A 22,606-nucleotide genomic window follows, 5' to 3' on the forward strand; every position below is an offset into this window, starting at 1 on the left:
CAAATCAGTAACACTGCTATACACCAACAACAACAAAGCTGAGAATCACATAAAAAACTTAATCCCTTTTACAACAGCTGCAAAATAAAATAAAATGTCTAGGAATATATTTAATCAAAGAGGTGGAAGACAGCAACAAGGAGAACTATAAAACACCACTGAAAGAAATCATAGATGACACAAACAAATGAAAACAAATCCCATACTCATGGATTGGAAGAATCAATATTGCTAAAATGACCATACTGCCCAAAGCAATCTACAGATTCAATGCAATTCCCATCAAAATACCCACATTGTTTTTCACAGAACTAGAAAAAACAATCATAAAATTCATACGGAGCCAAAAAAGAGCTCAAGTAGCCAAAAAGAATCCTAAGCAAAACAAAAACAAAAACAGACAAACAAACAAACAAAATCTGGAGGCATCACATTGCTGGACTTCAAGTTATACCACAAGGCTATAGTTACCAAAACAGCATAGCACTGGTATAAAAGTAGGCACACAGACCAACGGAACAGAATAGAGAACCCAGAAAGAAAGCCAAATACTGACAACCAACTAATCTTCAGCAAAGCATACAAAAGCATAAATTGGGAAAGGAACACCCTATTTAATACATGGTGCTGGGAAAACTGGCTAGCCGCCTGCTGAAGAATGAAACTAGATTTCTATCTCTCACCCTGTACAAAAATCGACTTAAGATGGATCAAAAACTGTAAGACCTGAAACCATGAAAAATCTAGAAGATGACCTTGGAAAAAGTCTCCTGGCCATTGGCCTAGGCAAAGATTCATGACTAACACCCCAAAAGAAAATGGAACAGAAACAAAAATAAATAAATGGTACCTGATTAAAAAGTTTCTGCATAGCAAAAGAAATAATTATCAGAGTAAACAGACAACCCACAAAATGGGAGAAAATATTTACAAACTATGCATCCAACAAAGGACTATTATCCAGAATCTATAAGGAACTCAAATCATCAAAAAAAAAAAAAAAACCCATTTGCAAGTGTGCAAATGATATAAATAGACATTTCTCAAGAGAAGATACACAAATGGGAAAGAAAAATGTGAAAAAAAATGCTCAACATCACTAATCACCATAGAAATGCAAATTAAAACTATAATGAGATGCCACCTTACTCCTGCCAAGAATAGCCATTATTAAAAAGTCAAAAAACAATAGATGTTGGTGTGGATGTGGGTGAAAGGAGAATGCTTATACACTGCTGGTGGGAATGTAAATTAGTATAACCCCTATGAAAAGCAGTATGAAGATTCCATAAAGAACTAAAAGTAGATCTACCATTCATTCCAGTAATTGCACTAAATCCACTCAAAGGAAAAGAAGTCATTATACATGCACATGTATGTTTATTGCAGCACAATTCACAATTGCAAAGATAGGGAATCAACTTAAGTGCACCAACACCAATGAGGGGATGAAGAAAATGCAGTATAGGTCAGGTGTGGTGGCTCACGCCTGTAATCCCAGCACTTTGGGAGACTGAGGCAGGCAGATCATGAGGTCAGGAGATCGAGATCATCCTGGCTAACATGGTGAAACCCCATCTCTACTAAAAATACAAAAAATTAGCCAGGCATGGTGGCACGCACTGTAGTCCCAGCTACTTACTTGAGAGGCTGAGGCAGGAGAATGGCATGAACCCAGGAGGTGGAGGTTGCAGAGAGCCGAGAACATACCACTGCACTCCAGCCTGGGTGACAGAGCAAGACTCTGTCTAAAAAAAAAAAACAAAAAAACCAAAAACCGAAAATGTATTATATATACACCACGGAATACTACTCTGTCATAAAAAGGGGAAAATAATGTCTTTTGCAGCAATTTGGAAGGAGCTGGAGGCCATTAATCTAAGTGAAGTAACTCAGAAATGGAAAACCAAATACCGTATGTTCTCACTTTTAAGTGGTAGCTAAGCTATCAATACACAAAGACATACAGCGTGAAACAATGGACTTTGGAGACTCAGAAGGGGGACGGGGGAGAGGCGTGTGGGATTTAAAAACTCCATACTGGAGTACAATGTACACTACTTTGGTGACAGGTGTACTAAAATTTCAGAATTCATTGCTATATAATTCATCCATGTAACCAAAAATCATTTGTACCCCAAAAGCTATTGGAGTTTAAAAAAAAAAAAAAGAAAAGAACAAAACCAGCCAGGTGCAATGGCTCATGCCTGTAATCCCTGCACTTTGGGAGGCCAAGGTGGTAGGATTGCTTGAGGTCAGGAGTTCAAGACAGGACTGTACAAGCAAGAGCCCATGTCTACAAAAAAAAATTTTTTTAAAAATAGCCGGGTATGGTGGTATGTGCTTGTAGTCTCAGCTACTCAGGAGGCTGAGGCAGAGAGATCATTTAAGCCCAGGAGTTCGAGGCTGCAGTGAGCTATGATCGCACCACTGCATCCCAGCCTAGATGACAGAGTACAAAAATTCACATGATCCTCTCCGTAGATGTTTCTGTTTTCTATTCACATTGTACCAAAGGTGCAACACCATCCTTATGTCACAAATGGCAAGTGCATACAAATTGGAAGACTAGAGCCAATTATCTGTAACGATAAAGTGAAGATGGGATATGTTTTATAGTAGGTAGATATGGGTTCTGCCAAAACCCATTAATATTCCCTAATTTGGAAAGAGAGGGTAGGATCCAGCCAGAGGAGAGGCATTTCACCTCTCTCAATTCACAGTTCATAGTTGTTGGCCACCAGCCTTAGAAGTTGTTGCACTGGAAATTCCTAGATGAGAGAAAGCCCAGACAGACAGTGATCTTTCTAGAACTGGGAAGAAGAAATTAGTAAGAACCTATATGTAGCCACATCAACCATTGGTATGGCAGCCAGGCCAAATAGAAAATTATGTTCTGCAAACCAGAGCCTGGTTCGGAGGCTTCTTCGAGCCTGGAGGAGATGAAGTTACCCTGCTGACACAGCCTGCAGCCCCAGCCCTGCACCCACTCCCTTCAAGTCCTGGGACATTGAATTAGTCAGGTAAACTTCTATCAACAATCTACCCAAGTTAAAATCCAGGGAATAAGACTCTAATATTCCAGGTGAGGGGTTTCAACAAGAATCCGACAAATTTTCTTGGAAACATTAGGGTTGGGTTTGTCATTTTGGTTCACAAATTAGTTAACAATTAACATGAAATTATGAAAATATTATATACCCTAAAAACATGGAGGAAAAAACTTCATTCAAAAGGTGGAGCATGAGGATACTTATGAAAGATTTACTCTAAGAAAGATTTAGGCAGCTTCCACTTCATGGTGTATATAAAGTCAAGAAAACATGGAACTGATTAAAGGTGAATGATAACATTCTAAGGCAACAAACAGAAATTTGGCTGAACTGAACTAAACGAGTGTAAGGAAAGTAACAATAATCAAAAATGAATTTAAAGCAGAATTAAAAACAGAAAGAGAAGAATCTGTATTACTAAAATCATGTGGAAGACACACTTGAGAAACCTCCTCTAATGTAAAAGCAAAGAACAAAAATACTACAATTATGAGATGATGAATATGAAGAACATCAAATGGAGATCTAGCAGAGAAAATTGCTGCAACAAACAAAGCAGAATCAATACTTATTTAAATAAGTAATAGAAGAAGGCTTTTTTCAGTTAAAAAAGACCTGAATCCACTGAATGATGACTTACATGTTCCATACAATATAAATGAAGAGACAATACTAGTTAGACATGTCCAAGCAATTCTTTAACATTCAAATGATAAGCAAAGAATTTTACAAATATGCAGGATGGAGAAAAATAAATAACCTAAAAAGGAACAAAAATTGGGCTGGCCTCAGTCTTCTCTATGGCAGTAAGCGATAGCCTACAATTAAGTAAGTTGACAAAATTTTAGGAAAAAATGGTCTTTTGCATTTGTGAAGACAGCAAAAATATTATCAGCTATAAGAATTCAGAAAGCATATAACTATATACCCATCCTCCAAATTGTACTCAAATTCATGATGAGACAACTGGATTTCCACATGTAAAAGAATGAAGTTGGACCCCTACACCATCTACAAAAATTAACTCAAAATGAAAGAATGACTTAAACATATGTACTAACACCACAGAACTCTTAGCAGAAAACATAGGTGCAAAGCTTCATGACACTGGATTTGGCAATGATTTCTTGGATATGACATCAAAAGCACAGGCAACAAAAGTCAAAATAGATAAACCGGACTACATCAAAATTAAAAATTTGTGTATCAAAAGATGTTATCAAGAAAGTAAAAAGACAATCTACAGAATGGGAGAAAACATTTGTAAATCATATAACTGATAGGGCATTAAAATACAAAATATATAAAGAACTCTACAACTCACCAATTAAAAAATGGGGAAAGGTCTTGAATAGACATGTCTCTAAAGAAGATCTATAAATAGCCAATAAGCACATGAAAAGATGCTCAACATCACTAATCATTAGGCAAATGCAAATCAAAACCACAATGAAATACCACTTCACACCTGTTAGGATTGCTATAATTAAAAAATTGGAAACTAACAAGTGTTGGGGAAGATGTGGGAAAATTTGAACACTTGTGCACTGCTAGGAGGAATGTAAAATGGTGGCGCCACCGTGGAAACTGGTATGGCAATTCCTCAAAAATATTTAAACATAATTATCATATGATCCAGCAATTCCACTTAGATATCTGTACACCCATGTTTATAGCAGCATTATTCACAATATACAAAAGGTGGGAGTGACCATGTCTGTTGAAGATGAGTGAAGAAATAAAATGTGATATATACATATAATGAAACATTACGTAGCCTTTAAAAAGGAAGGAAATTCTAACACATGCTATAATATCAGTGAAACTTGAAAGACATTATACAAGTGAAATCAGCCAGTCACAAAAGGACAAGTATTGTATGATTTCACTTATATTCGGTATTTAGAGTAGTCAAATTCAGAGTCAGAACATAGAATGGTGGTTCCCAAGAGCTGTGGGGAGGGAGAATGGGGATGTAGTGTTATATAGGCACAGAGGCCGGGCATGGTGGCTCACACCTGTATTCCCAGCACTTTGGGAGGCCGAGGCAGGTGGATCACGAAGTCAAGAGATCGAGACCATCCTGGCCAACATGGTGAAACCCTGTCTCTACTAAAAATACAAAGAATTAGCTGGGCCTGGTGGCGCACGACTGTAGTTCCAGGTACACAGGACGCTGAAGCAGGAGAATTGCTTGAACCCAGGAGGTGGAGGTTGCAGTGAGCTGAGATGGCGCCACTGCACTCCAGCCTGGCAACAGAGCAAGACTCCATCTAAAAAAAAAATAAATAAAAATAAATAAACAGGCATAGAATTTCAGTTCTGGAGAATGAAAAAAGTTCTGACAATGGATGGTGGTGATGGTTGCACGACAGTGTGAATGTATTTAATGCCACAGAATTGTACACTTGAAAATGGTTAATATGACCAATTTTGCTACGTATATTTTATCACAATAAAAAAATCCCACAATCCATACGGAAAAAGAAAGCACATAATATGGTAAGGAAACATACAAGCCAGAAAACATGAGAGGACAGAAGCCCAAAATGTCAATCATAACAATAAAGGCCAATGGGTTAAACCCCCCATCGACTTCAAGATGGAACAAGATTATTACAATTTTCTGCTATCTATAATAAATATTATGAGGTGTATTAGTCAAGTAAAAGTTTTTATGTACCATTACTAACATTAAGAATAGTCAAAGAAGTTGGCAAGAATACAATGGTCAGAGGATATTTTAATACACCCCTTTCAGTCCTTGACAGATCAAGTAGGCAAAAATTATTAAAATAGAGACTGGACAATGGTATCAAGTGCTAATAAGTAACGTGGAAAAACCACAGCAAAGAGAACCTTATTCTTTAAAAAAAAACTGTACTCGCCATATCCTTTGGCCAGAGAGCAAAACAATTTTTAAAAATGATGATTATATATAAAATAATTCCAACTGCTTGAAAAATTTTAAAGTTAATTGAAAAACAACAACAAAGACACTCAAAGACATTTTGGCTGATCTCATCAGGTAAAAAGAAAATAACAATATGCAAAATAGGAATCAAAAAGATATAGTCACAGATAGATATTACTCTGCTAAACCTTATGTCAATCTATTTAAAATCAGAATAAACTGAATGATATCCCAGAAGAAAGCTAATTAGGAAAACTGACTCAAAAGAAATAAGAATATTTTAAGGGAAACCACTATAGAAGAAATTATAAAGTTGTTAAAGTATCACCTCTTTAGAAGATTCTGGGCTCAGTTGACTGGTGATTCTCTTAAGCTCCCAGGGAATACAGTTCCCATGTATGTATACATATTGTTAAGGAGCACCAGAGAAACACAGAAAATACTCCTGGGTGGCTCAGGCCTAGAATCCCAGCACTTTGGGAGGCCAAGGCAGGCAGGTTGCTTGAGCCCAGGAGTTCAAGACCAGCCTGAGCAACATGATGAAACCTCATCTCTACAAGATATACAAAAATTAGCTGGGTGTGGTGGTGTATGCTTGTATACCTAGCTGCTTGGCAGGCTGAGGTAGAAGGATCACCAGAGAGTTTGAGGTTGCAGTGAGCTGTCAGAGTGAAACCCTGAGAAAGAAAGAAAGAAAGGAAAGGGAAAGGGAAAGGAAAAAGAAAAGACTCCTGGGTTCCTATGGCCAGATTTCACAAATGAAAACCTTTGTCATTTTTGCTGTTGATCTTTTTTTAAAGTAAACCACATAAAATGCTACTCATAAAGTTGAAGTCTCCTTACTGCCTCATTTCCTTCCAACCACTCCCCTTCTCCTGCCTAAACAATCCTGGTCATCCCTGACTCCTTAAGGTTCTGAGATAAAGATGGCATTTTTAATTGATGGGGACCAAATAAACGATGAAGCAAATAGTGGAAAGGAAAATGCTCTGCTGGTCGGAAAAAAGTAAAGCCAGGCCCCTATGTTATTCCACACACCAAAATAAATTCCATGTAAATTAAGAAGTTAAACATAAAAACAAATCATAAAAGAAACCAGAAGTAAAAGGAGGTGAACATTTCTCTCCAATTGTATGCATGAGGCACTTATGCTGAAGGTACTGAAAATGTTAGCTAAGTAAAAACTTTAAACTTCAAGATTAGAAAACATAATTTTATAACAGGATGAGCAGAGAATCCGAAAAGGCAATTCACAAAAGAAATACAAATGGCTAAGAAGCATAAAACTATTACATCTCTAGTTACCAAAAACATGCAAATGAAGTCCTAATAATGAGATATCCCTCTCGTTCAATCCTCTGACCCCCCATATTTTGATGATTTGGCAAAGATAAGGAAAAGGACACTGTGGGGGATCTGATCCTATATATTAACAATGACAGTCTAAACTGATATGAAGATTTTCATTAAAATTGTCAAAATCATGCTCATTGACCCCAGGAATCTGTATCTTAAAATTTAACTGAAGGAAACATGGGAAGTATGCTAACACCCTGTATGCCTCATTTACAAGAGAGATAATTGGACATAAACTAAGTAATAAGTAAACATTGGGTAAATACTTTATAATACAGTCATATAATACAAGGCTTTGCAGCTTTTAAAATAATATGGAAAAATAATAATATCAGGAAAATGTTTGTGACATATCAACAAATGGGAAAAAAGCAGGTCACAAAACATTATCCACAGATGGTGAAAAGGTTAGGCGTGGTTATCGTGGGGTGGCAGAATTGCATTTAAGTTTTCTTTTCCATGTTAGTCTTTCATGTATTGTCTTTTTTTTTTCCTACAACGGATGCAGTATTATTTTTATAATAAAAAATAAATAATATACAAACAATAAAGCTCAATATTCAGAGCAGATAGCATTAAAGTTGCTCAGGGAGAATATATAAAGTAGAAAGGAAAGAGGGCAAAGGATAGAATCTTTATGTGAACAACTAAGTAGAACTGAGCCTGGTAATATTTATTTGTTCTTAAAACAATGAGACTTTCCATCTACCTTAAGAATGGTGTATATAATGTGCAATTCAATTTGCTTTCTGTTCATTCACCTAAGGCTTCCTTAGGTTTCCATAATTTACACAAATGTCACTCTGGACAGATTGCACTCTTTCCCTGAGGGCACCCTTAGCCAGAATCCTCAGGATCCTTCTCTCCCTAGAGAATGGTGCAGGCAGCGCTCCTGGTTTCTCTCCTAGGTTCCCTTGTAGAGCTCCAGACGGAATACACACACACACACACACACACACACACACACACACAGAGTCCCCAGTTACCTTTCTCCCATACTCACCCTTCCAAAAACGATTCCAAAACCAGAAGAGAGAAGGTCTTTTGTCTAGGGTCAGAAAGTCGTTTTATCATGTAGTCTCTCCAACTCCTCCCACAAGGAGGCTACGGCCTCCTCCCCAATTTTGCTCCAGGGATTCTTCAGAAAAGTGGGAGGAGAAGGCAGATTACAGGCATTCCTCTATAGGAAATGAAAGATTGAAAGATCTTCAAGGACAATAAGGAGGGAAATAATCTTACAAAAGTCACATTTCTTCAGTTATATTATTAGTTGGCAAATGAACTGGATCAAGTGAAAATGTTTTCTTGAAACATTTCATATTGATTTCATTTTCTGGAAAAGGTATAGCAATATGAGATGTCTCTTTTGAAAAAACACTTAAAAAATTTTTTTTAAATAAAAAGGACCTCTCACGTTGCTATTTAAAAATACATAAATGCTACGCTTTTTCCAAATACATAAATGTGCATTAAATTCTTATTTTAAAATCTTCAACAGTTCCTAAGTGTTATAATTTATTGAAGCCCTATTACACAGTAGTTGGCATTTTATATACATGTCACTTAGTAATCATCACAGCAATTACAATAAAGATGCTATTATTAACATTTCGTCTTACATATGAGGAAAATGAGAATGTTTCTGATTCTTAAACTACAATTTACATGATATTGATTATGAAAACTTCAGCGGGTACTTACAATATATTTGGGGAATATTTTGAACTATTTCAAAACTAAAAGTTATTAAGCATCAAATAAATTTAATGAGGAATGCAAAAGAAAATTGGTGGTGATTGGGAAGCCCTGGTTGTTTACTCTGGGCTTTGAAACCTGGCTGATCTGATATGGGCCTACTGTGCATCCCTTTACTGACAGCAGAAGCCTACTCTCCTCAGGTAACAGGCTTTAGCCAGTGGCATAATTAAAGCATGGGGTGAAGAATAGTTTAGAAGTTGTGACTTGGATTTCCATGAAACTCTAGCAGAAATCCCAGCCTGAGATATCATTTCTTAAGAAATTCTTCCATGAAATAAATCATTTTCTGTTACTACTTTCCAAAACTTGGATATCTGAGGTTCTCTCTAATTTCACTAAGGGCTTTTACCTTTGACTTCAAACCCCTCCCCAAATCCCTCCTACTTCCTATCACCTATATCCCATTTAGGTCAGACTCTGGAAAGGCTCAGGCTTGAGGAACCCAGCTCACTGATCTTCGACAGCCTCAAGCCTACTATGGTGCCTGAGACACAGGAGGCCCTCAGTGAGTATTTCTTGAATGTACTTGGCAGAATGTCAGGGTAATACTTTCCCCAAAGCAAATAAAGTGATCTCAAAGGGCACCCTAGAGATATGGAGAAGAATTTTGCCACCTTCTTTATGAGATCTTAACTGAACTCAGCCCATTAATGAATCTTGACAAACTTCTCAGTAAACTCATATTATTGACTGGCAAGTATATTCCTGCACTAATTCTGGAGAAAAAAATCTCAAATGTTTATAAGATATAGGGAGAATCCTTAATTAACTAGAATCCTTCTAAAGGACTTCCTCCAGAAGGGGCCTAATCAAAATGTCTGAGCCTTGGCTTCCTAAGGATTCCACCAGTGTCTGTTCTCAATTTGCATTCTTGTCCTGAAAACCAGGGAGGTGTTGGAACAATTTCTAACTATCTGTGAAAAAGAAGTGACACTTTTTCTCTTGAATTAACTCTCACAGGAAGCAGGGCAGAAGGGGCAGTTAAGTGCTGCTAGGCTTTGACACATGAAAGATAGGGTCTAGACCTAGCCCTGACACTTACTGTGACCTTGAGAAAGTTATGTAATGTCTCTTAGCTTCATTGTTTTCATCAATAAAGTAGGGATTATAAAACTACCTAATAGAGTTGTGAGAATTAAATGATGTAATAACCATGGAATGCATTTAACATAGTGACACGGTGCATGTACTCAATGGATGGTAGTGATGACCATCATGTCATCATCACCACCATTAAACAGAGTCTGAAGAAAAATAAGACATGCTATCTATTTTACTATTGTACTTTTAACTTTTTTTGAGAGAGAGTCTCACTCTGTCGCCAAGGCTGGAGTGCAGTGACACGATCTGGGCTCACTGCATTCTCCACATCCCAGGTTCAGGTGATTTCCGGCTAATTTTTGTATTTTTAGTAGAGACAGGGTTTCACCATATTGGCCAGGCTGGTCTCAAACTTCTGACCTCAAGTGATCCGCCCACCTCAGCCTCCCAAAGTGCTAGGATTACAGGCGTGAGCCATTTATCTCTTTTAATCCAGCACCTAGAATACTTACCAAAATATCTGATGAATAAATAAATGTGATTTTTCCCTGAAATAATCTCTTGAATACTAGAAAGTAGCTGAAGGAACCTTTTGTGCACATCTATCTAAGGATAAATTTGAAGCTATTTGGGGAGGTTTGAAATGCTTGAAAGGAAATTGAAGATACACAAACTCTAGGTTAGCATCTGTTTCTCAATGGTGTGATTTTATTACCTCTTTGCTAGTCAATTTTATTAGTGATTTTATTCTTCTACTTAATTCACTCTAATATTCCACATAACCAAAATAACACTAACTTTACTCTTTAGTGAAATTTCTTTTTCAAAATTCTTTGTTGCTGCTCTGGGTCTTCAATCTTGCAATTCTTCTCCTCCTTATCAGCTAAATCCTTATCAAGCCCTTCCCTCTCCTGGGTACTGGATTGGGAAGATCATAAATTGTTTCATGATGACATTAGTAAATCAATAACTAAGGAATTCAACAGCCCAGTGGCATCCAAGGCATTTTCTGGTCTTGAAGATGTTTTGGAACCTACTTAACAATAAATACCTTTTTCGAGGATGTGGCAGGATGAATACATAAATACAACCAGCCTGTCAAACTTTCCCCTTAGGCTTTACTCTCTGTCGTTTTCAGCTATTTATGCATTCCTCCAGCAAAGCATTCCTCTGACAAATCAAAGGTAACCTATATTTAGTCAACATATGAGAGACACCTTCTGAGTTATCTGGCAAACAGAAAAACCTAAACATTGATCAAACACCTAATGATCTTTTTTCTTAATGTGTTTGATGATCCTCAAATGCCTAGAACCAAATAGACATCATTTCTCAACCTTTTATATGGTGTTTCCATTAGATGAATTATTTTAAAAGACCTGAAGACTACAATATTGGTGACTATGTCAAAAATTTGTCCAAAGAATACCATCGTAGGATAGACTGCCTCTCTATTGAGACAGGGAGATAGCTCAATTTTTAAAAATCACCAAATTCATTCATTCTACAAATCAGTAGGCTGAATGGTACTACAGTAATAAGTCTATAGGTACATGGACAAGATTGTTATTTAATTAATCTTTCTTTGCCTACCTCCTTTCTCAAGGTAGACATCTTTAACCCTATAAAAAAGGGATCAGTGCTCTCTTGAATACATTCTCATCCTAACTACGACTTTACACAAAATGGTGAGATTAGATAACGAGAAGGTTAAGGTGAAATGAAGGTCTTTCTTCATACGCAGCTTTCTCAGACATAGATAATCAAAAGTCCTTTTCTCAAATTGATTTTGGGGAAGAGTATCCCTTTTGAGTACATTACTGAATAGACTAAACTAATCGTGACTGCCTTGTGTCTGGGCATCCATTCATTCAGAAATGTAATTAAGTGACTACTGTGTCCCAGATACCATGCTAGTTTTTAGGGTTAATAAGATGAATAAGATATGGTCCCTGCTTGCCTTTGAGTTCAATGTAACAATAGAGCTCATAAGAAAGAGTAAGCTGAATGCCCATGACACACTGGGCCCAGTGCTATGGGTTGGAAAAAAGAAAGACATGTATCCTGTTTTTGTAGAGCTTATGGCCTAGTAGGGAAGACATCATCATTTATTAAATGACACAATAAGACTTTCATGGAAGGCTGGGGGTGATGGCTCACACCTGTAATCTCAGTACTTTGGGAGGCTGAGGCTGGAAGATCGCTTGAGCTCAGGAGTTCAAGACCAGCCTGGGCAACATGGCAAAACCTCATCTCTACAAAAAAATTAGTCGTGCATGGTGATGCATGCTTTTAGTCCCAGCTGCTTGGGAGGTTGAGGCAGAAGGATCACTTGAGCCTGGGAGGCGGAGGTTGCAGTGAGCCAGGGTCGCACCACTGTACTCCAGTCTGGGCAACAGAGCGAGACCCCGTCTCAAAACAAACAAAACAAAGAGTTTAATGGAAAAGTATAGGTTGATTATAGAGAACATAACAGAAGTATAAGTAATAACAGAAGTGATTAGCTGATTTTGATAATTGCTAAAAAAAACTGTTAAGATACAGCAACAAACGAAACTCAAAAACAAAGACTTACGAGTTTTAAATTATTTTGTAAGCAGTGTAATCTTTCAAACAACAAGTGACAAAATGTCTCAGTGGGAGGAGACCTCAGGCTTAGTTAAATAGTTAGAAAAGATCAACAATAAATGGAGATTTGGGGCTGCTACCCGTGATTTCTGTCTGGCTTCTCCAGGTGATGACTGAATTATTCATTAAATTAATAACATACACTGATGACTCTACCAGATCTTGTCTACCTAGGATCTTTTGACACACACTTTAAGACACCTGTGACAGGCTGAATAATGTTCTCCCCCAAAGCTATCCATATTTAAATCCCCAGAACCTGTGGATGTTACCTTTTATTGCAGAAAAGGAATCCAGAAACCAGCTCTGCTGATATCTTCATTCAGGCCCCTGAGGACTCATTTCGTAGTCTGACTTCAGAGCTGTCATAAAATAAATTCATCTTGTCCAAAGCCACTAAGTTTGTGGTAATTTGTTATAGCATCAATAGAAAACCAATGCAAGACCCCATTACTTATGAAAACTAAGACGGCCTCTGGGAGTATTTTTTAAAGAAAAGTTGGTTTGATTGGCATTTCCTAACCACTGGTCTTTCTGGCTGCCATTCTTCCTGTAAAAGCAAAATACTCTTCATTTTCTTGCTCTTCCTTGGTTATAGTATCCGCTCAGAGGAAACTATCATGGAAAAATTAATTATAACAAATAATTTGAAAAGAATATTATTTGAAAGTAAATTGCTGCCTTTGCCAATTTTCTTCCCTGTCAACTTCAGAATTAAGTTTTCCAGTCTAACCATGTTGCATCAGAGACAGGCATATTATAGATATTACAATTCATTTCAGGTCACTGTTTTGCTATTTTATATTATCAAGGAAATGGGGTGGTGTGTGTGTAAGTGTGAGGCCTTAAGGCATCTGCTGATCATAGTTGATCTTTGTTTTCCTCAAAAAGAATCACCAGTGTGGTGAGATGTAGTATTTGATGTAGTCCTCAGGTCATTCAGTACCCACTGAAAGCATTAGAGGGCAAAGGGAGTTGTTTGGCAAATCACATCCTAGTTGTAGACAGTGTAAGGCATGTTGTAGTCCTTCTTTTTTTTTTTTTTTTTTGAGATGGAGTCTTGCTCTATTGCCCAGGCTGGAGTGCAGTGATGCGATCTCAGCTCACTGCAAGCTCTGCCTCCCAGGTTCAAGCCATTCTCCTGCCTCAGCCTCCTGAGTAGCTGGGACTATAGGCGCCCGCCACCATGCCTGGCTAATTTTTTTTTTTTTTTGTATTTTTAATAGAGACGGGGTTTCACCGTGTTAGCCAGGATGGTCTCGATCTCCTGACCTTGTGATCCACCCGCCTCAGCCTCCCAAAGTGCTGGGATTACAGGCGTGAGCCACCGCGCCTGGCCAAGTCCTTCTTCTTTTACATTGATGTGGTGACATGCAACTATAAGAATAAAAGTGACTCCAGGAAGCAAATTAATCTGTTGTATTATCACCACCAAGAACTGTTTAGCTTGAATGCTTCTAAAGCCGTAATCATCTGATGTGACAGATATTCACCAGTTTTTATGGGTCTCCCAGTGGTGAGTGAATATCTTGTTTGCCTCTGCCCCTCTGGATCCACTCCTCCTGTGGTGCTGTGCTCCACAAGGCTCACCTTTACAGACTCTATTAATGGCTTCCTTTTGCACAATGCTTTATCTTCCATGGTTTCTAGAAGCTCTGCACACATACTGGTAAATCACTCATTAATTAAAGTCTTCCAAGTTGACTGTGTGCTTTTAAATTCATACACCATCATTTCATTCCATTTCTTAAAGTTATATTTTGAAGCAAAGCAACTGTATCAATCAATTCTATCAGGGTCTAGACTGAAGTTCTTTTAATACTAATTTAGCTACATCTGCCCTTCACATTTTTAAATAAATATATAAGCTTTTCTAAGCTTCATATGATAGCTCGAGAATCTTGGCTGAAAAGTTGTCTAAATGTTTCCACAAATGCAAAGCTCTTTTTGAAGAGAAATTGAGACTTGCAGGTGGGCAAGTTTATAGACTTTCTCCATGGGGAAAAGGGATAATTCTTCATCTGGGTGGGATTAAGAGATTTCTATATTTTTGTAACAGAATATCAATAGTCTTCACTTTAAAGTATGACATGAAAAGCATTTAAATCCCTTTAATTAGCAAGTACTCCAATCATTCACTGGAAAATTTAAACATGAAAGGACTTTGATCCAGTAAAAATCTGCCAACATTTTGTTCAACATTATTGAGATCCAATCACCTCAATCATAGAACTATGCTTTTACTTCGTCCTATGCATATGAAATTATATATATACATTTCCCTACTGAAGGTATTTACCTCCATTGTTTTATTACAACTAATAATGCTGCAATGAACATTCTATACAAATCTCTTGTACACATGTATATCAGGCAAGTACCAAGGCAAATATTAACGGTAGTATGTTTCACTTTTTCCAACTGCATGTTTTGATCCATTCAAAACTGTGAAATCATTTTAGTGTGTCTTCACTAGTATTCTTTATGAAATGAAATAAAACAAAATATAATGCAGTGCAGATATTAAGGGTAGTAGGTATTTTTTTACAACACCATTTCAATTGCATATCTATGTGTGTGTATATATATACACACACACATATGGGTATGTATGCGGGTGTGTGTACTGTGTGTCACAGTATAAAACTTTTTTTTACAGTGGGTTATAGTAAAAATTTCTGAAAACACTCTTCCATGAGATATACATAGAAGCAGAATTTCTGAATCCTAGACTACGTACATTTTCATCCTCACTCGCTGACAACCTAGTTGATGAATAAATTTATGCTTCTATCAGGATGTCACTAAATTCCCTTCTTCATAGCTTCAACATTTGATATTCTGACTCTTATTTTCTCAGTCTAATGGATTTTTAAAGATATCTTCATGTAGTTTCAGTTTGCAGTTCCCTGATCCTGTAGTGAGGTTGAGCATCTTTTCATCTATGAATTATAAATTGCCTAATCATAGTTTTGGTAAACTTTATTGCTTTTATCTCTGATTTGCAGTAATTCTTCATATAGTCTGGATATTAATCCTTATTGCTTATAAATGTTGCCCTAATCTATTGCTTTCTTTTTTTTTTTTTAAGTCAGAGTCTTGCTTTGTTGCCCAGGCTATAGTGCAGTGGTGTGATCTTGGCTCACTGCAACCTCCCTGTCCCGGGTTGAAGCGATTCTCTGGCCTCAGCCTCTTGAGTAGCTGGGATTATAGGTACATGCCACCATGCCTGGCTAACTTTTTTTTTTGTATTTTAGTAGAGATGGGGTTTTACCACGTTAGCCAGGCTGGTCTTGAACTCCTAGCCTCAGGTGATTCGCCCACCTTGGCCTCTCAAAGTGCTGGGATTACAGGCGTGCACCACTGCACCCAGGCTGCTTTCCTATTAACTCTGTAGAATGTTTAGTCATACAGAAACAAGTTTTAAATTTAGATCAAGTCACATATATCGATTATAAAATAATTTATGATTTTTAGTACTTGTCTGATAAATCTATCCATTTTCCAAGGTCATAAGAATATTCTATAACTTTCAAATAGTTTTAAAGTTTTGCTTTTTTTCATTGAGGCCTTCAATGTATTTGGAATTTATTTTTATTATGGTGAGAAGACTTAGTATCAATAATTGTTTACTTTTTCCTCTAATGTGTCATGCTATCTTTAACAAATCTCTGTTATGTTCTATGGATCTATTTGTCCACTGCTGACCAACAATATAGATTCGTAAGTTTTTATATCTAGAAAGTCAAGTACCTTCTGTGTGCTCTTCTTTATCAGAGTTGTCTTGAATATTTTTGGATCTTTGCTTTTCCATTTGAATACTAGAAGTATTACTCCAAGTTTATCAAAACATCTTAAGATCTTATTGCTCAACTGACAACATCTCTGGCTGATACTGCCTCAAAAAAACCAAATGGCTCCACCACTGTGAAGAAAAAAGCAGACTCATCAAAAGTATGGCCTCCACCTTGCTTCTACCTTCCAAGTTCCATTTGTATCTGATTGAAGGAAACCAAACTTCACCTGGCTGCAAGGGGTAAACTTATCTGCAAGAAATTCAGAAAATGTACATTTTAGCTTCAAAGCTTCTGTAGTACAAGAAGATAGAGTAGAACAGTGGATTTCAAACTATGGGTTGGAACCTATTAGTGGGTCATGATATCCATTTATTGAGTCATAAATGGCATTTTACAAAGTTATTACTGTGCCTAGCAAGATTAAGTATTATTGCACAAAATATATACATTTTTATGATTCATAGATATTTTATATGTACATATATATTTGTAAGTGGGGAAGTATGACAGGATGAATATATAAAACACATTTCTTACATCTCTTACTGTGGGTTATGATTTAAAAAAAAAGGCTAAAGGCCAAGGTACCAGGAAGGTGAAGAGATGCTGTGTGCCAATTTACCATATCTACTATAGTATCTCTTATTTAATTAAGGAAGCATCCTTTTATTCCTACTCTGCTAATAGCTTTTATTTTGAATGGATGTTGAATGTTGTCAAATAATGTTTATTTTTCTACTGAGGTAATCATAAGCTCTTTCTTCTTTGATATACTACATTGATGGATTTTCCACAATGCACTGTCTTTGCATTTTCCTCATTCTAAAAGTATTTGGATAGTTAACTTTTGTGTCCATCAGTCTACAACTTTGCTACAACCCCTGTCCACATATTACTTAACTCATTAGCAGGTTCTGCATTTGCTCAACTTGTCAAAGCTACTACTGTAGATTTTGAGACATTCTGGGAGAACAAAAAAAAAAGGCCTATGTTTTATGATTCTTTATTAAATTCACAAGAAGCCAAAATATCTGCATTTTATTTAGTTAAAAAATGTAATCATTTATAGGTACTTTTCCAATTTAAGAACCAATGATAAAGAATTTGTATGGAGAAGTCCTAACATAAGGCTATTTTAAAATTCTGATACAGCAGTGACATTATTTCAAGATGTATTTGTTATGAATATAAATCACCTACTAAAAGTATCTTCATCAATTTGCCCACCATAAAAATATGTGTCTGATTTATGGTCACTTAAGCAGTGCCTCAGAAACTCATTTTCTTCATTTATTTGCCTCATTTTGTTTATTTGCTCATTTTTAAATACTAAAGAATATCTGCATTGCTTGGAAAAAGCCAAATAACAAGTATTGGTTTTACTGGGCTGTGGTTATAACTTACAAACTCAGACAATTTCAACATGGTTTCTTTCAAAATATTTGTGTGATGTAAATGTTTTGAACAAGCTGCTAATGAGAACTTTCACCCTGGAAACTCTAGGGTTTCTTATATATCTTACATTTACTTTTCTTGCTTTATTTTAGGAGAAAAAAATTTAATTTTGAATAGAATAAAAAAAGGATACTTTTTACAAACCACCTGCACAATCAAAATACATTACCTATCAATGAAAAGTTTTCCAATAATTTAATCAATGCAAATATACACATGTACACATTCTCTACATCAATAGTATTCAACAGTTATTATCAAAAGGAGGAAATTTTGATTTTATAAAGGCAGTGGAAATAAAAAAAAGTAATTATTAAGTTTTGCTCAAGGACCATCTAGAAAAAAAATTTAATGACATATCTGACATAAGGAACTGATGGCCAGCCGAGCCTTATTAAGTAACACGTATTCAAATTGTAGATTTCTCCCTCCTATCTTCCACCCCACAGCTAAGAAAGGAAACCCAGGGATAGAACTAATTGAACTCTATTAGCCAGAGGCAATCGAACCCAGTGCCAATAGAGAGATGCACTCCCAATTGATCTTCAAATGGAACAAAGCCGTAACACTGATTTTCTCTCGATGCTGGACGTATGGGTGATACATTTTTTAATTTCTAGTTTCCAAATTTTCTGTAATGAGATATATTACTCTTATAATACAAATAAAGCTCCAACTAATCAAAAATTATGTATATGTTAGTTCAGTGTTTTAAATGCCCAACCACCATTTAAGAAGAACGTTTAAATGTCTTTGTAAGTTCTTCCTCTCTTCCTATTCTGATGTTGAGAAGGTGTCTATTTTCCAGAGAAAGTTAAGCAGGATTTGACAATTTGGGAGTTTGGGTCAGATTTGCCTGGAGTTTGCAAAAGTTATACTGGGAGGAGTTCCACAATCTCTCTGATGGCTAGAAACAGTAATATTTACTAGGTCTTACTAAGTCTAGGCCAATGTTCTGGGCACAGCAGAGAAAAATAAACAGTAGTAGAGATGGCCTCTGTTTATGAAGAGCCCAATTAATAATCAAGGGCATAAAAGACATAAAAATAACAATTACAAAGGTACACACTGATACAGTGGAAACCAGAAGTCAATGTACAAGAAAACATGACAGTATTTGGAGCCAATTGGGGTGATGTTTCCAGCACTTCCAGAAGCAGCCACAGTGACGTCTTCTATTTACCTCTAATTCAATTTCTTTTTCTCCAAGAGGTTAGTAGAAATGGAAATTCTGAAAACACAGAAATTTTCCTCATTGGGAAAGTGACCTAAATCAGTGCTGCCTAAGCTTGTTGACTCTAGGTTTATATTCCTATTTGAGATAGTATTCAAGTTTCATGGGAAAACATGTTTTCAAGACATGATTTTAGGAAATCAAATGTAAGATTCACTTGAAAGTTGGTAGCACTTAATGAAAAACCAACATTTCCTGTGAAATTACTGAACCTTCCATTCTGATTAAACAGGTCGGGGCTGATCTAGGACAAGTTCTTAAATATTGTCCAAATCCTTCATGGCACAATACTGAAAACAACACAAATAAAAATTTATCAAAGATAATTTCATTTTCTCCATTATTAAAAACTGCACCTTTTTTTTCCCTCCAGGTGCTCAACATGTCACTGTTTAACTGCCCTCTACTTAAAGCTTTCTCATTTACTATTCATGATTTTGAAGTACCAGAATCTCAGATGGAAATTTTTCTGGATGTGCGTATTAGTGGGAAAGGAAGAAATCACACACTGTAGTATCCAAGGGAGCTGACAGGCAGCCAGAGCTACACTCCTGACTCTGAGTAAACCACTTTGGTACCTCTGGCTTTTCCTAATGAATCATCTGTGGGACTCAAGGCATGAGGAGCCCAAGTCAACCAGCACGCTGGGAACCAAGCTGAGGACTCTTATTTCATCAGCTGAGAAAAAGCTGAAGGGTCTCGGGACACATAGATGACCTCTGGGTGCTTTTTCCTGGACACAAAATTAAAATGTTGATGTTAACCACCTGTACCAGAAGATTCCTGAGTAGCAACTGATAGGGGCAAATGTCCAACATGGTATAAAGATTAAATCTTAAGGATAGCTTATCTTACCCCACCAAAATAGTGAGAAGTTTTACATATCTGCCTTTATTTAGATCATGATGAAGGAAAAGCAACATTATGAAACCTCTAGAAACAAATGAGCCTACCACTTTGGCATGTGGGTTTGGGCTGTTCTGCCAGATGTTATGATTCTGAGCAGAACTTAAATTCTAAACAAATTAACAACTATTCTCTCAATGCAGTGATGTTGCCTCTCACGAAATCTCTTCTCCAACTTCTGTGCCTAAAAACATCAGTCCACGCCGGGTACCATCTATGTATGTTCAAGCCAAGCCTCTCTTTTTACAACTCTCTTAATATTCATGGAAGAACCTGCCTTAGCCAGAGGCATAAAAGATGATCCTTTGCTTCTTAGGGGGAATCTGGGGCTCTTCACTTGATCATCTGAGTCTCTTCATCTGCATCGTAAAATTCTTCCTCTTCCTCACTCTCGCTCCCTAAAGAACTCTCCTTGTCCACACACTGAAACAGGAAAGAAGAAAAGGGCAGGGAAATGATGTCATGACATTTCTGAAACGGAAACTACCATCTAGCTATTCAACTGACAAATGTATTTATATGACATCTATTTCCCCAATAAATAGCCCCTAAAATATTCTAGGAAAGCTAATGAATCATCGATCATCTTTATTTCTCTGAAAATCAGCTGCTGTTAGATCCCACCTTTGTTTTCCAGCAGTTTTGCTCAGTTCTATTTAACGCAAACCTTCCTTTTTTCAATAACTGCCACCATCCGAGTGGTATAATAATTAAGAAAAATATCACACCTGTGGAGGGTCCAAGGCCTGTAAAGATAATGCTTCTTCTCCCAGCCTGCGATACGAATACACCTGAAGGTCGGAGAATGTTTCTAGCAGCGGACTGTTAACGGTTTCTGGCAACAACAAACTCAGGAGGCCAGAGATCAGGCCAGTGGCTCCGAAGACAATGAATGGTAAAGACCATTGCACATATTTCTGCAGAGGTGGGGAGTGGAATGAAAACAAACCAGAGCATTAGTTTCCTTAGCATGTAATGCAAGCAGTCTCATGACTGAAAAACTGTCATGTTTACCACCCAGTTCATGACTTCCCACTAGACTACACTATAAACCACTTCTTTCCACATGAAGAATTGTCCTGGGAAATCAGAGAATGATTCCTCAGGCATATAGATATGGGAGTGAGTAAATAAAAGAACAGTACTGGTTTGCAGATCAGAAGCAGCAATTTCATGTCCGGGGTGGGTACTGCAGGAGAACAGGCCAGGCTGCCTCTGAGCAGGCAGGCCTATATGGCCAGAGTTGACAGGACATCTCGTAGTTCAGCTTCCATTCCAGGTAAGCGCACTTTGCACAGAGGCACCCCAAAATACTTGCTGATGATGAACTTTAAAGTTCTCAATCCTGGAATTGGCCAAACCATACCATATACCTTAATACCATAACTGAGAGTTCCAGGGATTAAAGGTGTAAAAACTCTTTTAAAAACCCAACCCTACCATATACATATGGCTTATAAGCTTCTAAATTGAGCATGGTGAAACAAGCAATTGTTTCAGAGATCCAAAACATATTCTCAGGAAAACAGAAGCATTTCATCACAAACAGGTTCAAAGAAAACATGAAAAACAGTTGCTTCCAGGGTGCTTCTCTGGGGCTTTTCTGAGCTGATCAACATTCTAGAATTCCAGCTAAGCTTTATGATCTTCTGGTTTAGGCTTCCAAATGCTGTGGGTAGGTTCACTACTAATTAGGATTTCCCCTCAGGCAATTTTTTCCTGATTTGTTAAAGTGAAGAGATAATGGAGGAGGTGGAAAAGGGAGAAAGGGGAGGAGAAGGGAGAGATGGAGAGACCCAAGCAGAAGATGGGGATGAGGAGGAAGAGGGAGGAGGAGAATCTCTCATCTCTAGCCATCTACATGCAAACATATGTCCAGAACTGTGGGCCTGTTGTTGAAACAAGGGGAACACACACTTTCCCTTCTTCTAACCTTATAGGAAGCAACAGAGACACAGTGCTGGGTATTATAATGTTCTAGGATAGCTATCCAAAGTCAGATATCTTTAACAGCACCTATATTTTGCAGAATAAAACACAGACCTAACATGACTCCTTCAAGAAGGGTCTTGTGACCTAAAATTAACCATGAGACATGGAGAGAGATACTCAGAGAAGGGAAATGTACTGCACCTCAGAAAATGAAAAGGTTACAATGGCATTTCAGAGACCTGCCTAAGTAATGAACAGTTGTCTACGGAACAGGTCAACAAGTCCCACATCAAATCTAGTTGCTTTCAAAATGTCTCAGCTGGGGAAAGTCACAAATCAAACCAAAGAGAGACTTGCATAAGGGTTTTCTGGGTTCTTTCACAGAATCTGAGCATTTTAAGATAAAGGATTTTAGGGCTGTCATTTAATCTGATTCCCTTTCTTTGACTATAACAGTTGGAAAGTTTCAAAAAACATATTAACAGACACAGTGCGAGACATATTTCTCCTCTAATATTTTCCAAGAGGTGTG

The 22,606-nt window shown here is 37.2% G+C and overlaps 2 protein-coding genes across 5 annotated transcripts in view; both read right to left on the reverse strand.

The window, feature by feature from the left end:
- MAB21L3 (mab-21 like 3) overlaps positions 1–16,936 on the reverse strand; it is a 70,174-nt gene extending 53,238 nt beyond the window's left edge. Inside the window, exons 1-3 of the mRNA XM_037998050.2 lie at positions 16,504–16,936; positions 13,023–13,112; positions 8,327–8,503 (exon numbers count right to left, since the gene is read on the reverse strand). The gene's annotated coding sequence lies outside the window, so the exon portion shown is untranslated. The remainder of the gene's footprint in view (positions 1–8,326; positions 8,504–13,022; positions 13,113–16,503) is intronic.
- A 3,175-nt stretch (positions 16,937–20,111) lies between these two features.
- SLC22A15 (solute carrier family 22 member 15) overlaps positions 20,112–22,606 on the reverse strand; it is a 97,125-nt gene continuing 94,630 nt past the window's right edge. For 3 of the 4 annotated variants that reach the window (XR_005240351.2, XM_007977446.3, XM_007977444.3), the window contains 2 exons: positions 20,871–21,059; positions 20,112–20,565 (listed from right to left, as the gene is read on the reverse strand). Coding sequence is in view for 3 of the 4 variants with exons in the window: in XM_007977446.3 (XP_007975637.2) it covers positions 20,476–20,565; positions 20,871–21,059 (279 nt within the window). In the remaining variant the exon portion in view is untranslated. Of the gene's footprint in view, positions 20,566–20,870; positions 21,060–22,606 lie in introns of those variants that run through there. The other variant, XM_073008452.1, reaches the window with a different exon arrangement.

The sequence above is a fragment of the Chlorocebus sabaeus genome, chromosome 20 (genome assembly GCF_047675955.1).
Source record: "Chlorocebus sabaeus isolate Y175 chromosome 20, mChlSab1.0.hap1, whole genome shotgun sequence".
In the NCBI taxonomy this organism is placed as follows: domain Eukaryota; kingdom Metazoa; phylum Chordata; class Mammalia; order Primates; family Cercopithecidae; genus Chlorocebus; species Chlorocebus sabaeus.